Source organism: Brachyistius frenatus, unplaced genomic scaffold (assembly GCF_029030835.1).
Source record: "Brachyistius frenatus isolate BFR_SWC_R1_liver_20210118 unplaced genomic scaffold, ASM2903083v1 Contig_3, whole genome shotgun sequence".
NCBI classification, from domain to species: domain Eukaryota; kingdom Metazoa; phylum Chordata; class Actinopteri; family Embiotocidae; genus Brachyistius; species Brachyistius frenatus.
In genome coordinates, this window is record NW_027210602.1 from 6709182 (window position 1) to 6725359 (window position 16178).

Below are 16178 nucleotides of genomic sequence, written 5' to 3' on the forward strand. Positions count from 1 at the left end.
CCCACCCCCACACACACACACCCACACCCACATAGCACACACACACACACACACACACACACACACACACACACACACACACACACACACACACACACACACACACACACACACACACACACACACACACACACACACACACACACACACACACACACACACACACCAAAAGCCGCTGATGACTGTTGAATACATGCATGGCGTCATTGCCAGGCAGTATGTGGGTGTGGTCTTCACTGGCTTGTTAAACATATCAGAGCTTAAATGCAGAACAGGCACAGCCACTGACCTACCCCAACCGGTCCGTCTCTCCCTCTGTCACACTACTCCTCTCAGTTTGACTCACTCTTGCTCCAGCATTCACCAGGTGAGGATCTGCTTCTTTTTTTTTTTTCCGTAACAAAAAGGTGAATAGACATTATGTATTTCTTTGTAGCTTAATTTCTGACTGTAATGTGTATCCTTATTTTTCATGCTCTCTTTGTGGACCTGGACCCATCCGTTTGCTGCAAACACTTTGGAACATCTGTAAATTGGTTATTTCACCTCAAGTGTCAGCTGACATCTTTTTTTTCTTTTTTTCTTTTCTGGAAACCAGTCAATCTTTGTTGAGGAGCACAGCACTGCTTCAACAAGTGAAGATGTCTCTCCCGTTGTCAGTGTTGATATGTCTGACCTTCGTCCAGCTGTGTTTGGGAGATCAGCCTGTGGACGAAGTCATCACAACCAGTAAGTAGTGGTGTGGATAAGGAGACGTAAAGAGCAAAAGCAGTATTGTATAGATGCGTGGAATGATGTCACAGTAAGGCAAGCGAGACAAAAGACTGAGAATAGCCTGACATGTTGTGCAAGATACAAACACACAATGCTTTGTGAATTTTACTGAGAGATACCATACAAAATCCAACACGTACGTGAAGATCACTTGCATAAATTTAAAGATTTAAAGGATAAATGTGTCCACAACTGCAGTTACATAAGAATTAATACATTCATTTCTTTGATCCAGATTAGTCTTAAATTGTAGGAAATCGCATCATCCTCTACAACTGTGAAAAATTGGGGAAAGCACACCCTTTCTACTTGTAGATAACTGTGATAATTTTATGCTGCATCTAAATTTAGTATCGGGACATGTTTTTTATTTTAACACGGTAATGTAAAAATCCTCCTTCCCTAGTTTTGTGTCCTGAATGCTGATGAGTACTTGGTTATAGGGTATTGCACTAAAGTGTGCCTACATAAGGAGACAGAAACAATACAGGTTAAGCGAGATGGGAAAGGCAGATTATGTCGAGTGACATGTACCAATGACTGAATCATGAATAACCATGTACTGTAGAAACTGGATAAACAAAACATGTGCAACTCTGCTGATTTGACTCAGTGCATTTATATGCCATTTTGGGTATGAAAACAAATACATAAACAGGTCTGTCTAACACTTCATTATGGAGCCATAAAATAAAAGATGGAGTTGAATACTATGTGTGTATATACACAGTTTAAATAAAAGACAAACATGTTAATTGTGTTAAGTTTTATGTGGGCAAAATTTTACATTTTGTTCTTGCAGAGTTCCTGTATGACATAATGGGAAACTAAGTTGTGTGTTTATGTACTTGGTCTGTAGACAGTGACTGCATACTGCAGTCTGGTTGGGCACACTGAGTCAGAGTGTTTGGTTTAGTCAGAAATCAGATAAAGTAATCACTGCTAAAGTGCTATTTAGTTTGGCAGAGTGGAGTTTGGTCTGTGAGATTTTAGGAATAAAGTATGACCCATCATGGCCATTTAGCACAAGTATTGGATGACATAATGATAATATGCTAAATTCCACAGTGTGGACAGCATTTCGAGTGACGTTTACATGGGTATCTTTTGTTATTTTGTAACTGTGGAGGTCTTTTAGTTTACATGCACATTAGACACAATAATGTTTTGATGTTTATAGCACAAGAAAGAAAAGGGTTGTTGCACTCACCTATGTGGTTTAAAAGTGTGTTCTCCTTCTGATCTGATACCCAACTACAATGTTGTGGGATTTTCAGCCTATGAATAGTTTCTATAGCATTTAAAATGCATGTGAAAGTCAGTATGAATTATCTGCATGAGAGAGCTCACAATGAGCATGGCACAATGGTTCTTTGAGCTTAATGCCAACATCACCATGGTTGTTATAAAGTGTGCATAATGACAATGCTAATGTGGTATTGTTTAGTATAATAATGTCTGTGTTTACGGTCTTAAAGCTTGTTAGCATGCTAGCGGTTCCCAATTAGAGATAAATGTAATGGAAATCCATTCAAGAGTTGTTTATGTTTCATGCAAAACCTCCAACAACAACAACAACAACAACAACAACAACAACAAGTCAGATGTGTTACTCCTCTAACAACTGTGTTTATACAATATCAGTGCAATCTGTCAAATAGATGTTGATATTTTTCTGGTGATGGACCATCCAATCAAAAGTGTGCTTCCCAGATAACACAAAAATGGAAACAAATTTAAATAAAGACAGCGTTATTTTTGATTAGTCAGGCCACCCAATGTACAAAATCTGGAACTAGATTTTTGCCTATATTTACTCAGAAAAACCTGGTGATCAGTGCTTGGTTTGGCAGAGAGGTTGAGCTGGTTTGGCAGTGTGAGACTGGTACAGACTCGGGTTTAGTAGTTTTACAGTTCCCAAGTCTTTGACTGATGTTCTAGACCAGGGGTGTCAAACTAATTTTAGTTAAGGGGCCACATACTGCCCACTTTGATCTCAAGTGGGCCAGACCAGTAAAATCATAGCATAATAACGCATACATAACGACAATATTTCTCTGTTTAAATCATTGGTGAAGGTTGTTGGATGATAAACTCTATTTTAAGGTCTTTCTACGATAAACTAGAAACATAAAGACCAAAAACTCAGACATCAGCCCACTGTTTATCTGCCTGGGCTCTCCTCTGCAGATTCCCTAGCAGCGAGCGCTGCTGCCTCCGGAGCAGACATCGCATTTATGCTGTTTTTGAAGCAATTACTGGATCGATTTAAAAAAAATAAAAAAAAAATATTACAAAACATTTGTACTCATAAACCTCCATGTTCTCATAGAAATGCAATTGATGTCTTTCTGTAATTTTCACACTTAGCAAAGTCATCCGGCGGGCCGAGCTGGATGTTTGATACCCCTGTTCTAGACTGACAGCAAATGTTCAGGATAGAGTTTGTACCACTGTATGAGTTCAAGTGCTTTTAATAACATAATGTGTATTTTACTATGTAGCATGTTGTGCCTCTTGAATGGTCTGTAACCAGTCATGTCCTCGTGTGTGTGTGATTTCCTCACAGAAAAAATGCCTCTTCTGGGTGGCTGGTTTGAGAGGACTACAGATTCACAGGAGGTTCAGGAGGCAGCTCAACAAGCTGTGACGATGTTCAACTCGCAGTCCAAAAGCAAGAAGATATTCAAATTGGTGTCCATCGCCAGTGCTCAGAGTCAGGTTAGATCCCTCTTTCAGAAATGAAGGGACACACCCCATCACCACCACATAACCCTATCACAGTGTCTGTCCTCTGCCTGGTCCTCTCTGTAGGTGACCAACATGATCAACTTTAAGATTGAGGCCATCCTGGGAAAAACCAAGTGTCTCAAGTCTGAAAACCACGATTTAAACAGCTGCAGTCCTGATAAAATGGTAAATCTGTTTGGTGTGTGTATATAAATGTCTATAAGGGTTGTTTTCAACATTGTTTTAATGCATGTTTTTTTATATCTTGTAACACAACACATCAAAAATTAGCTCAATGCGCAGTTATATTCATGCTTTCCTTTCATATATTTTCATATTACAATACTCTAAATTATGTATAAGTAGCTCTGCTTAGTCTACCTTTTCTTAAAATCTGCGCTTCAAAGAGCTCCAATACCTTAGTGTCTATTATTGGGAACATCATCTTCCATAATTTAACATTTATATGTAAATGAAATGTGTCATAATAATAAATCTGGAAAGATGGAAAGGAAAGGAAATAATTAAAAAAAAAATTGTGCAAAATTTTAAGTAAAACGACAATTTATCTCATCCTGTATAACAGTTATTGTTGTTTCTCCTTTCACAGCATCTGAAGTGCCAGTTTAAGGTGGCTTTGAACCCCCGAAACGACAAACATGAGCTGCAATCATACAAGTGCAAGAAGCTTGTGGAGCAGGTTTAACTTCTTAGTGGGCTTGTCATTTTTATAGCTTTGACTTCTTTACATTTCTTACATACAATGTTATTTCTTTTTGAAATGATGTTTTACAACTGATTTCAAATGATGAATGGAATGAGTGGTCTAATGATTAAATAAAGTCAAATTTGAAAGAGTTGACCAAGGGGAGATGATGATTTCTGTTGGCATAATGTGTAGTTTTAATGTGTGTTTTTTTTTATTTCATGATTTTGTGTTTCTGGGATAAGAAAACAACTCGTGTCTGGTATAGATTTAGAGAAAGACTCCTTAATCAAGGGGGTGGATTCAGGCAATAAGCAAAGAGCTGATTTTTTATTTTATTTTGTATATCACCGTTCATTTAATTGGTGGAAATTTTATACAAACAAATCATGTGACTGATTAGACATATTACACAGGCTGAGCTGACTTTTTTCAATTGTCTAAAAGAATGATAAAAAAAAAAAAAATCAATAATGTGTAAGAATCAGCTCCCATCATAAAGTACTGACATGTAAAGTAATCATCCAAGTAGAAACACTTTAAAAATACATTTTAAGAAAGCTAGTTGATTATATGTTTAATACTTCATACTCACTGTGCTCATATAACCTATTGATCCTGAGGATGTCAATATCAGATGTGTCTTCCTAATCGGCTCAGAGGAATCTGGAATAGGAGTAATGGTGTCTTCAACATACACTGATGCAAAGACAGTCCTATAAAGAAATCCAACTGTAATTAATAGAATAAAATCATATAGTTTTGCTTTATTTATAAATGCATTTAAACATTTCAGATGAAAAAAAAATATTGATTTAACTCGGTATGTGTACATTAATGTGAAGGATAGCGAGCATAGCATAGCTCATCGTTAAACTTTACTGTTTTGGTTCAGCTATCTCATCTGCATCTTTCATATGCTCTATTCAGAAAAAAAACCTTTCTGATAAATTCATTACACCAAACAGCAGAGTGGCCAGGCAGAAAAAAAAAAAAGCTTAGCATGTAGCAGCTACAGAGTGACATTTTTCTGTATAGTGTTATTAATGACATAAAGACATACTCTATAATGCATTACAGAAGAATCGTCATAAGGCGTGGTCAAAATGCTTTTGTCCATCTTGTGGAAGTTGAATGCATTTGGTATTGAATAGAAAAAATGTAAACACACATCTCTCCTATGCTTGTGATGGAGGCCCAATGCATGTAGCAGCTCGTGTTGAATGAGCCCACGACTGAGAGCCATACACAGACAGAAAAACCAACGTCAGCAAGAGTGAAAATTACTAGAAAAACCAACGTCAGCAAGAGTGAAAATTGCTAGAGATTGAATTTTCCCAGCCAACATCTCTGGATCTCTTCCACAACAGCAAAGCCACTGAGGTTCACACTCTTTCCACTTCTTAAAAGGCTATCAGTTTGGGCCCCTTGGCAGACATCACATGGAAACTCCATACTTCAATAAAACTACCAGAAAACATTCTCATTTAGTCATTCCTCCCGTCAGAGGAAAATTAGACTCACTGCTGGGTAATAAACGGTTGTCTAGTGGGCTGGCAAGCCATTATACAATCTTAAACAGCACATATCACTCTACACAACATCATTATTTAACTGTTAGGACAGGGTTTTCCACTTTTCAGCAGTTTCCTGTTTCTCATGTACACGTAAACACACGCAAACAAAGACATAAGGGCTTTGGTATACAATTTTAACCACATCTAGTATCTTTTTATTCCATTCACTTTCTACCACCTCTTGATTTCATGACTGCTCTATTTGATTAAATTAACACATCATGCATGTCTTATGAATGATTTTAGACATATATAAATGCTTTGTAACAAATATGGGGCTAAGAGTGGAGAGAGGAGCAGGTGAAAAGGTTTGTATGGAAAGGTGGGATCGTACTGGAGGAACCACATCTAGACCAAAGGGAGAAACAAAGGAGTTTTTATTCTCATGACAAAATACCACACATCAAGTCACAGACTCCTCCGTTGTGGTCCATATGGCAATCAACACTGAAATGAGGGGCTGCAGAGTTGGGACTTAAAATAGAGAAGACAGGGAATAAAAAAGGGCGGGGGCAGACAATCACACAGGCAGGAAGACATGAGGGCAGGGAGTGAAGACATCTGAAATGAGAGACACGGCGAGTGACAAAATAAAACAGGAAATGAAAACTAAGAATGAGAAGGAAACCAAAACATAACATACAAACTGGAGCGTGTTGTGACATGTACCACAAACCAGTAGAACAAATATCAAGAATTATCAATTAATTCACTTAAAGTCAACCAATAACCATAAATGAACACAAAATAATCTGCAAATGAATAAAATGACACCTTAAAATTCCCTGTAATCCATCATTCCATTTAAAAATTGTGTTAGCTACAAATTTAGTCCTGGTACCCCAAAGAAATAAACCCCCATGTAATTAAATCATCAACATTGTAATAATCAATACGGTGCAGTTTGCTTATGTACTGTTTAAACATTAATTAACTGACTATATTTAAAATTGAATTAAGAATTAATGCCCGTGGCACAATTTAATTCAAACAAACATAAAGAACAAAACAGAAGTGGTCATACTTGTCCCCTATTTATTCATGTGAACACTGATTTACAGAAATTGGAAACAGCGTTGTATAATTGTATCTTATTATTTTACAGGTTCAAAAACAAAGAAAAATAAAATAGAAAATAATAACATATAGTGGATAAAAACATTTGAGTGTGTCCATTTGTAAGACTTGAAAGCGTACCATGTGTTGTATTTCTTTTCTGTTATTTATGTGTAATCATATCAGCGTGTCATGTGGTATTTTCCAAAATCTTCATCTTATGTCACATTACAAAATGTACATCTTTCACTCTGTTTAAAAGGATTAAAGGTGTTATTAAAAAAAACATCTAAAGAGTTCTTCAGAGCTGCTCTTTCATCCTTAAAGTGATGCTGTACTGAAGTCAGATGAGAAGTTTGTCAGACGCTGGTCTCTATGTGAGGTGACGCCTTACAGTTCAGCATGTGGGACAGGAGTAAATGCTGGTCTTTGTACCTGACACACACACACACACACACACACACACACACACACACACACACACACACACACACACACACACACACACACACACACACACACACACACACACACACACACACACACACACACACACACATTATTAGTAAGCAGCAAATCAACAAACAGATCATTTCAGCATTGGCGCCCCCACCAGGCTTGTAAATGTGACTACAATTAATTCTGTTTTCACACACATCTGTTTAACAGGTGAATAAGAAAATGAAGTCATGCAGAAAAAGGTAAACTGTCCACTGTTCACACTTTAAAATGCCATCATGACTCTATTTCAGTTCTCTTTGGGATGACAGATAAATAAAGTCAGTTACACCACTGGCATCAAGGAAGTGTTTGAAAAGGTTTAAAGGAGTAAGATCATAATATGATGGTAAATTATACTAACTTGCGAATGACACTCTGTATCGCTTTGATCTCCTCCTCTCTGAGTTTCAGCAGGACATGCTCCAGGATCGGAAGCTCCAAGTTTAGATACTGAGCTACCTGAAAGGGGGAGGGAGAGATTGAAGAAAATTAATCTTGTAACAAATAAAACACACGCAGAAAGTTCTATGAATTTGTTCATTTTCAAAGAATAAGGATGATTTGAGCAAAAGTAGCTCTGTATTTGCATATATAAAGAAATATAAATATATTCTGTGTCATGTCAATCTACATTGTATTTTTGATAAAATCGTTATTCCAAAATACTAAAATGCTCTAAACACTTATGTCATTTAATTTCTGATGCATTTATTTTTAGTACGTAAATATTCATTTGAATTAGTTTATTTAATTTGTGATATGTCTGTGACGTCAGTGGCACAAGAAAAAGCCACGATGACAGCAAATATTGATAATTATAATGATGAATTAACTAGATGCAGGGACCTTGAAATATCTTGAAAATAAATGAATAATAGGGTAGTGATGTGTTTGTTGTAATGAGTCTGGTTGCACTCACATCATTGCTGACTTCCTCTTCATCCACGTCCATCAAAAAGATCTTCATGATGTCATCCGAGGGCCCCTGTAGTATGCGCTCCCACAGCGGCTGGTCACCGTTACACAGCTTCCTCTTTTCTGGGCAAAACACATGAACGCCATGTCGATGTGGCACTTTTTTTCTGGTCTAATATTTGATTATTTAATGTCATGCAGATAAATCCTACCTCCAGTCTGGTGGATACAGTACAGAGCAAACTCCTGGGGATCATTCTCTATCTGCAGGATGAACACAGGAAAAAGTACTGTATGTAAACATCCATTATTAATCCTCAATTTTGGCTTGCTGATGTAAGCCTAAGGCCTGTTAACAAGTTACATTTCTTTACAGACACTGGTGGGAGTTGCGTGGGATATATTTTGCAATTAGCTCCAACTGGCTGACCTTTAATTTGCTCGTACTGATCATCCTTGTCAGAGCTTGCTTTGGAATAGCAATACAAGTCCTTGAACCTTTAAAAGCTTTGTACACACTGGTGTGTAATTCTCCATTTAATGAAAAGTAAAAAAAAAAAAAAAAAAAAAGCAAACATTACATACAGGGTCAGATTTATGAGAAAGATTTTAGGCAAATAGAAAATGATCCAGTGCGTCATGCAGGTGGTGTATTTTACTGATGGATGACTTTAAAATGATTCATTTGTTTTGTGCCTGTTATTGTGTCTTTGTATGCATCACTGTAACTTATTGTGCCACTTCCAGAAAAGGCACAAAACTCACCTTGAACTTGTGCAGGAGCTGTTCGATCACTCGGTTTGTGGTCATCCTGCTGGAGATACGGACTTTAGTTGGAGTACCGAAGGACGGCGTGAAGATGGAAGTCTGTAGAATGAAACGTTAATGAGATATAATCCACATGGAGTGAGGAAACAAAAGACAGGTGTATGGGTTATTGAGGGGAAAGGAGGGATGTGTCATAGGGAGTGATGATGACTGAGACAAAAGACACACACAAAAAAAATGACAAGCAGAAACTTACTTTATAGTTGTAGAAGTGCCCATTGATAGAAAACCGATGCTGCCTCTCTTTCTCTCTCTGTGCCGCTGACTTGGCTCTGCCCTTCCGCCTCTTCACCAACGAGGCGTCGCTCATACAGCGGAACAGGTTGGACTCCGGCTCCGGCTCCGGCTTCTTGTGCCTCGCAGGGCGCAGCGTGGAGGTTTCATAGACAACTGGGCCTTCGGGTTGTGCGAACAGGTAAAAGGCCTCATGTTCAACATTCAATGAGACGAACAGTTTTAAGTTTGAGCAGCCGAAGAGAGAAATAAATCTACATTTGACGAGACACAAACAACTAAAAATGAAGTTTGATTGCACTCTGTAATTAATTTAATTAAGCAATAGGGGGGTGGTGCTTTTAACGTGATTATTGGCACCAACTACGTTTTATTGCTTTCTAGGGATCGTTTCTCAAATTGAATAAATACACCACATAGAAACACTGAACTGCTTTGCTCGCGCAATCTCGTTGTAAGTAACCTATGTGCTGAAAAAAAGATATCGATGGAGTCATTTATTTTTAAGATTTTAGTACCGTGACATGTTTTTAAAAATATCCGGTCAAGTTAGCAGCCGCTAAGAGTGCGCGACAACAAAGGACCAAAAGAGACCAGATTCATAATTAGTAGGCCTATTAAAAGTAAAAACAACATTATATTACATATGATATGAAATTCAATTCCAATGATATATTCCCATTGAGAAGGCGGAGTGATATTTTTTAGTGACGAGCAGGGTCATCTCTATGGTGATTTGAGCACGTTCTAAATGTACAGCTGACCAATCAGATCGCTGGGTCGGAACTACTTGTATAATATCAGAATTCACTTCAGACTTTGTGTCTATGTCTATATAATATTGAATGTGCTGCAATTTAATGCAGAAAACATAATTTTAAGTTCAGATACTGTAGCATTGTTGTGAAAACACAATAGGAGTGAATTAAAATGAACCTGATAAAGTATTGTTGACCACTGTTTCCTGTGCTGTCTCAGCCATCTCATCTATCTGGTGAAGGTCAACGTATTCTCCCCACCGTGTCATTCCCCTGCAAAGACAGCGAGAGAGGTTTCACGTGACAAATTTCTTAGAGCTATTTACCAGCTTCCAATCAGTATCCATTGCTTGGTAATATTAGTAATATTGCACAAGATGTGAGATCAACCTCTTGTTTTCCAGTGGGCTGACTGGACTGGTGGGGTCAGGTGAGGTCAGAGGAGCAAAGGGAATAATCTGTTTTTCGTCCTGTATTTTCAGCCTGATGGGTCTCCGCACTCCCCAGCAGATGTTCAGGAAGCCCTCCACCACCACCTCGCCATTTTCCACCTGTTACAGAGACACACCCACAGACACCTGTATGGTGTATTATTGCAGTCATAGACCCGATGATGATATCGCTGTAGAAACTATCTTCAGCTGAAAGTTTGGTCTGCTTTAAGACATGCTTCTCTGCAAAGTTAGGACTCATCTAAAGAATATCATGAGAGAAAATACGACTTGTAAATGTGAAACAAAACGTGAACTTTGGGAAATATTGAATTAAATATTAAATCATACCTGAGAGTAATTTAGATGCAGCTGAGTCTGGTCCTTTAGGAAGCAGTTGTAGGTATTCAGCAGTGAGAGAAACTCTGCTCTAAAATGAAGGGAGAACTAAATACACAGCCCAATATCACACCGAAGCTTGTAATACACCCATTAGTCTGGAGGATAGCGTGTCAGTGTCACATTTTGCCTAACCCTAACCCTTGCCAGGGTCAAAAAAGCTGTTCATGTGAGAGCAACGCATACAAAGTGATCAAGTGCAGGTGGCAAGGCGGTCAGGGGTGGTGGGATGGATAGAATCTGCAAACAAAACTTAACGTGAATTTATTTTAAGTTGGTTAAATTTGCCACACAATGGATTTAACTTACGTTAAACTAACATTTTACTTACAGAAAATTACTTATTTCAACCGAAACCTCTGCCTGACCACATGGTCTTCGGTGGAAAAACGTAAGGGAACTTACTTTACATGAATAGGCATGACATGGAAACAGTGCCCTCTAGCTGACAGATGGGTGTATTACACAGTTTGGTGTTTCACAGAACAGGACAACACAAAATATGCAACTGTAATATTTGTATTTTAATAGCCAAGATGAGTATTATTCATTTAATATTTTCTCTTTTTCTTTATTGAAAGTGAAATTACCAGATTAGGAAAACATCACGGAATACGAGAAAACAACACCGTGTTTCCTTACTCCATTAGTAATGTCCTGGCATGCCGTGAAGTTTTTACTACACCTGAAGGAACTCACCTGGACAGTGCCCTCCCGTCCCCTGCCTGGACCACTGGGAGCAGAGCTGCTTCATTCATCTCCAGTCAAATACTGCAGAGAGAAAAACAAAAATAAAACAACAGACATCTTCTGTAATTGCACGTGGCTGCAAAATTAGAGCAGACGTGGTTGAGCCTGAGCGTGAAGCCAGAAGTCAAACACCAGAGGCGGCCCCTACTTGTTGAAGGTACTCCAGTGTGCACGCCTCTGTCGTAGCTGCTAAACAAAGACAGTTGACCAGCAAGGAATTGCACTGAAAATGCACGACAGTGCACTTGTGCATTCAACATGGAGTCACTACCTCCAAAAATAACCCGATAATTAGCGTCTTACCTCCTCTAACATGGCAAATCAGAGCTCTCCTCTTGATTCTGTTTCTTTGTCTTTGTCTCTTTCTTCTTTCTGGGCTTTAAATATCTCTTTCCTGCCTCTGTCTCTCTCTCTCTCTCTCTCCCTCTCTGAAGTTTTTGTGTTATATTTATCCCTCCCTCTCTCTAGCCATGCCTTCACTCTTTCGCTTTCTTTTTTTTGGGCTTGTCTCTAAGAGATTTAATAACAGTACTCCACCCAGTAACCAGTGATGACAGTGTAGCACCGAGCGTTTGTTTATTCTTCGGTCAGAGACACTGAAGTCTGTGACTTTGGGAATATCCACGCCACTTCTCTTTTTTTTTTTTTTTTTTTTTTGTATATATATATTTTTCTTCTGCTTTTCTGAATTACTGCAAATGACAGAGCAGTCCAAACACAGCAGTCCATCCAGTTCTCACTCTTTTAATTGCTCCCTGCACCAGCCTGTTAGCTGGGGAGAAATATTTTAGGTATTGAGCACTTGCCATCCAAGCAGCCTCACCACTCCCCTTTCTGACTGATAGCTCCCTCTCATACACAGAGATTAACAAACAATAACAACAAAAGGTGCAGTACACATTTTAGAATACATGTAGAATGTAGAATACATTTTACAGGAAAATTAAGAGAACTTCAAACTCCCAATGAATATGTGGGATGAAATGATGATGATAATACATGTGATGTCTTATATTTCTCAACCTGAATTTCTCACATGGGAAATTGTATTCCACATAGAGTAAGGGAAACCTGCAAGTCATAAGTATGATCATTACATAAGAACAAAGCAAAGGTACAGTACAAATACATTAACGTTAAATGAAAGTTATGCAATCATACAAACTCCAATCTCAAATATGCATCACACACACATGGTGTGTGTACATGTACAGCAGTGAACTATTATGGTTACTATGTTGCACAACTACATTGTGATAATACATGACAATAAACAGCAGCAACAATGTATTTCTTCCTCATAACTCAAAGTTATGAGGAAGGCTGTTGAAAGGTTTTATACTGGTACACACATATAATCTGTTTTCGAAGCATTTTAATCTTTCTTTGGTTCTCAACAGGGATCAAAGGGCACCTAACCAGGTGAGGGACACCATACCACAGCATTCAACTGCCATCTACTGCTTTGGAGCTGCTCACTTGGTCATAGAAAAGCCTGGTTGTAACCTACACCATAACCACAGGTGTGTACAGTTGTGCATGAACATGCGGAGTATATATGGGACATTGAGAAGTGTAAATGTCTTTATATGAAAAGTTTAAAAAGCTTCCTTGTTGCAAAGTAAACAGAAAAGGAAAGCGTGAAAGACAGAAGCTGTTTTTAGTTGACCATGTACATATTTTTCTTCTATCTCTGACTTGAACTGTGGTGTGCAATATAATGTGTCTCTTTCAAGCCTCAACATGTAGACTTTAAAGTCCCCTGGAGCCAATTTATCTGTGTGTCTTCTGGGTGAGTGTGTGTGTGTGTGTGTGTGTGTGTGTGTGTGTGTGTGTGTGTGTGTGTGTGTGTGTGTGTGTGTGTGTGTGTGTGTGTGTGTGAGTGAGAGCAAGATCTACAAATCATGTCCAGTCCTGTCAAAAGCCAAACCATAACAAAAAGGAGAGCTGCTGATCAATGGACAGCTGATTACAAAGTTAATAATCTGTATATTAATCCAACAAAAGTTTTTGTCTTTAAAGATCCCACAGTAATGTTTGAAGACACATAAACACATTCATCTTTGAATAATAATTTGTGTCTCGTGTTTTCCATAAAACTTAATTGGTAATTTTGGAAATATAAGCTACTCCTTCTTATTCATTTGAAAATTCAGTACTGTATACCCAACTTTTCTTCTTTTTTTTTAAAACTATGACTATAATGTACTTCACCGAAAGTTCATTCTCATGGTTTGTGCAAAGCGCGCGTCAAGTTTCCACATCACACTGATGTAAGGTACCAACTGGATCAGAACTTGTCTCCAAAGCTGTGATGTCACAAATCTTGCTTGCAGGTAAACACTGTCCAATCACATTGATGGTGAGCAACATAAGGAACTTTTTTCATTTTCAGCCAGATCTAATTGTCTCCTAGTGTAAAACTCTGCACAAATATCAATCTCTAGTGAAGGAGCATGAAGGAAGATGAGTGCTTTAGACAACAAATAATGCACATCAGTGTTGTGACTGTCAATCAATTTAAAGGAAATATTTCCTCAGTGCAAAACATTTTTTTTTTTTTTTTTTTTTTACAACGTGGCCACTTCCCCCTCTTTAATGAGCCACAATGAACAGTTCCACTCCACTTCTTGTGATGTATTGGTAATCTTATCTGGAGGTGGAACAGAGGCTACGGTATATGTATCCTGGAGAATATAAGCTTTTTCATTGTCAGCTGTGATCCTGAAAAATGTAGCCAGCGGGGAAAAAAAGCCAAGGTACAAGTAGACACAACCATTTCTTCCCTTTACTGCCTTCCTGCAGGCCCCACCTCCCTTTCTCCACTCCTGTCTTTCTTTTGTGGTACTGTCCTCATACTGTGTGTGACACTTGCTTGATCTCACTCATGTATTGATCTAAACTGTTTAATTTTAGTCTGGTGCCCCCTGTTGACACACTATCCTTCTGCTCCTGGGTTTTCAATTCAGTTTTATCTGAATAAAAAAAACATTGTCTTCTATTTGAGTTGCAAGACTAAATCAAAGTTTTGAACAAGTTATTTGTTCAATTGAAGCTAACACATATATGGTATCTCAATCACATTAACTCTGGTTTGTAACTTTAATGTCCGTCTCATTGAATTAACAAAGAAAAAAGTTGCTTCATGCCTGGATTCATTCATACAATATAAAGAATACTAATCTTACAATCGTCAGTGTTTAATTGTGATGCAAGATTGTTCTCACCGATACATATTGCCAAGTGTTGTCTTAATGAAGTCACAAATTTAATTTCTATTTCGTTAAACAAGGTAGTAGTTAATCTCAGTGCTAAAGCACACTTTAACAAACTGAAGCTTTGTATAAACAAGACCAACATTTACTCCTACCTGGCCAGCCAGTCTTTCAGTCTTCCAATAAATGAAGCAGGTTCAGTCCATATTTAAGGTCCTGTGTGTGAGTGTGTTTGTGTTCAGAGGTCCAGAGTACAGTGCGCGGGTTTGAGGTGAGCCTGTGTAGCACACTGCAGCAGCTGGTTAATTATTACAGAACAAGTTGAGACAGTGCTGGGAGGGAGTGGCTGACTGACACCAGATATGACTCGACTTTTGTGTGTGTGTGTGTGTGTTTGTTTGTGTGTGTGTGTGTGTGTGTGTGTGTGTGTGTGTGTGTGTGTGTGTGTGTGTGTGTGTGTGTGTGTGTGTGTAAAAGAGAGAGAAGGCTGCACATAACAGTGGATTACCAGTTTCCCGTAGGCCAATTTTTAAGGTATGAAAAGGCTCCCAACAATGATCAGACTGTAAATAGGACTGTGTGGATTTGAATTTTGTTGCTGTGCAGCAGGTCCTTGGTAAACACTGAAATATAATGCTGAAATGCTGGAGAAAACAAAATGCTGAAAGTACACAAAACATCTAGGAAACTTCCACTTTCCAGCCAATCTAAACACAGAGTACATCTATTTTCAATATATTTATCATGAATAAAAGTTTATCCTGGGTTACCAGATGCCACCAGAGACACGTGACTTTTAATTTGTTTTGCTCTCTCTTAAGTTCAACTGTCGGCAACACAGACAGTACCCACTTTGTTAAAATGCTCTCTAAAAAATAAAACAAAAATCAAGATCCAGTCTTTAAATAAAATAAAATGTTTTTTTCGAAACAATTTTTTTCTGGATTGCGCCTACTGTTGTGATTCTGTCAACAGAGGGCGTACGAGTATCAGTTCAAACGTTTTCCAGAGTCAGACTGTACAGCTGAGTCAGAGGTTCCTGGCAGAGTCGTAGTTTGATACTGTAACTGTTTTTTCTTTTGGTCTGGTACTATTTCCTGTCATGTGTTTGATTTAGTTTGGTGGTGCTTCACCTTTACTACACAATAAAAGTGATTGTAAAAAACAGCAGATCACTCATTACCCAGCATACAGCATCACCTAGTGGTGTGAACTGTTAAAATCATGTGCTGTAGCATACAGTATATCTATCGTTGACATGAAGGGAGTCCAACAGCTGTGAAGTATCTGAATACAAATAAAGA

At 38.2% G+C, this 16178-nt stretch overlaps 2 protein-coding genes and 1 pseudogene across 3 annotated transcripts; 1 reads left to right on the forward strand and 2 right to left on the reverse strand.

The window, feature by feature from the left end:
- The first annotated feature begins 249 nt into the window (after positions 1-249).
- On the forward strand, positions 250-4364 carry LOC138624521 (cystatin-C). Of its 2 annotated transcripts, none has more exons than XM_069704808.1 (5): positions 250-367; positions 599-729; positions 3344-3495; positions 3589-3690; positions 4115-4364. In XM_069704808.1, exons 2-5 carry the CDS (start codon positions 642-644, stop codon positions 4208-4210), a joined length of 438 nt encoding a protein of 145 aa, XP_069560909.1. In that variant the 5' UTR covers positions 250-367; positions 599-641; the 3' UTR covers positions 4211-4364. The 2 variants fall into 2 exon arrangements, with proteins under 2 accessions (XP_069560909.1, XP_069560900.1); XM_069704799.1 differs by having other exon boundaries at positions 251-367; positions 553-729.
- Positions 4365-4642: 278 nt separating this feature from the next.
- LOC138625637 (high choriolytic enzyme 1-like) lies at positions 4643-6135 on the reverse strand (annotated as a pseudogene).
- rassf6 (Ras association domain family member 6) lies at positions 5888-15150 on the reverse strand. The gene is made up of 11 exons (XM_069704822.1): positions 15030-15150; positions 11609-11680; positions 10862-10940; positions 10470-10630; positions 10258-10352; positions 9284-9483; positions 9025-9126; positions 8472-8523; positions 8264-8382; positions 7706-7803; positions 5888-7278 (listed from the first exon to the last, which is right to left on the reverse strand). The coding sequence occupies exons 2-11, from the start codon at positions 11665-11667 to the stop codon at positions 7203-7205; spliced, it is 1041 nt and encodes a 346-aa protein (XP_069560923.1). The 5' UTR covers positions 11668-11680; positions 15030-15150; the 3' UTR covers positions 5888-7202.
- Between the last annotated feature and the right edge of the window lie 1028 nt (positions 15151-16178).

Coding starts and splice junctions, on each gene's coding strand:
- rassf6 (XM_069704822.1), bottom strand. CDS start 11,667: ATGAATGAAGCAGCTCTGCTCCCAGTGGTCCAGGCAGGGGACGGGAGG. Junction 10,941..11,608: donor GACGGGAGGGCACTGTCCAG/GTGAGTTCCTTC, acceptor CCTTCATTTTAG/AGCAGAGTTTCTCTCACTGC. Junction 8,383..8,471: donor CTGTATCCACCAGACTGGAG/GTAGGATTTATC, acceptor TGTTTTGCCCAG/AAAAGAGGAAGCTGTGTAAC.
- LOC138624521 (XM_069704808.1), top strand. CDS start 642: ATGTCTCTCCCGTTGTCAGTGTTGATATGTCTGACCTTCGTCCAGCTG. Junction 730..3,343: donor GGACGAAGTCATCACAACCA/GTAAGTAGTGGT, acceptor ATTTCCTCACAG/AAAAAATGCCTCTTCTGGGT. Junction 3,691..4,114: donor GCTGCAGTCCTGATAAAATG/GTAAATCTGTTT, acceptor CTCCTTTCACAG/CATCTGAAGTGCCAGTTTAA.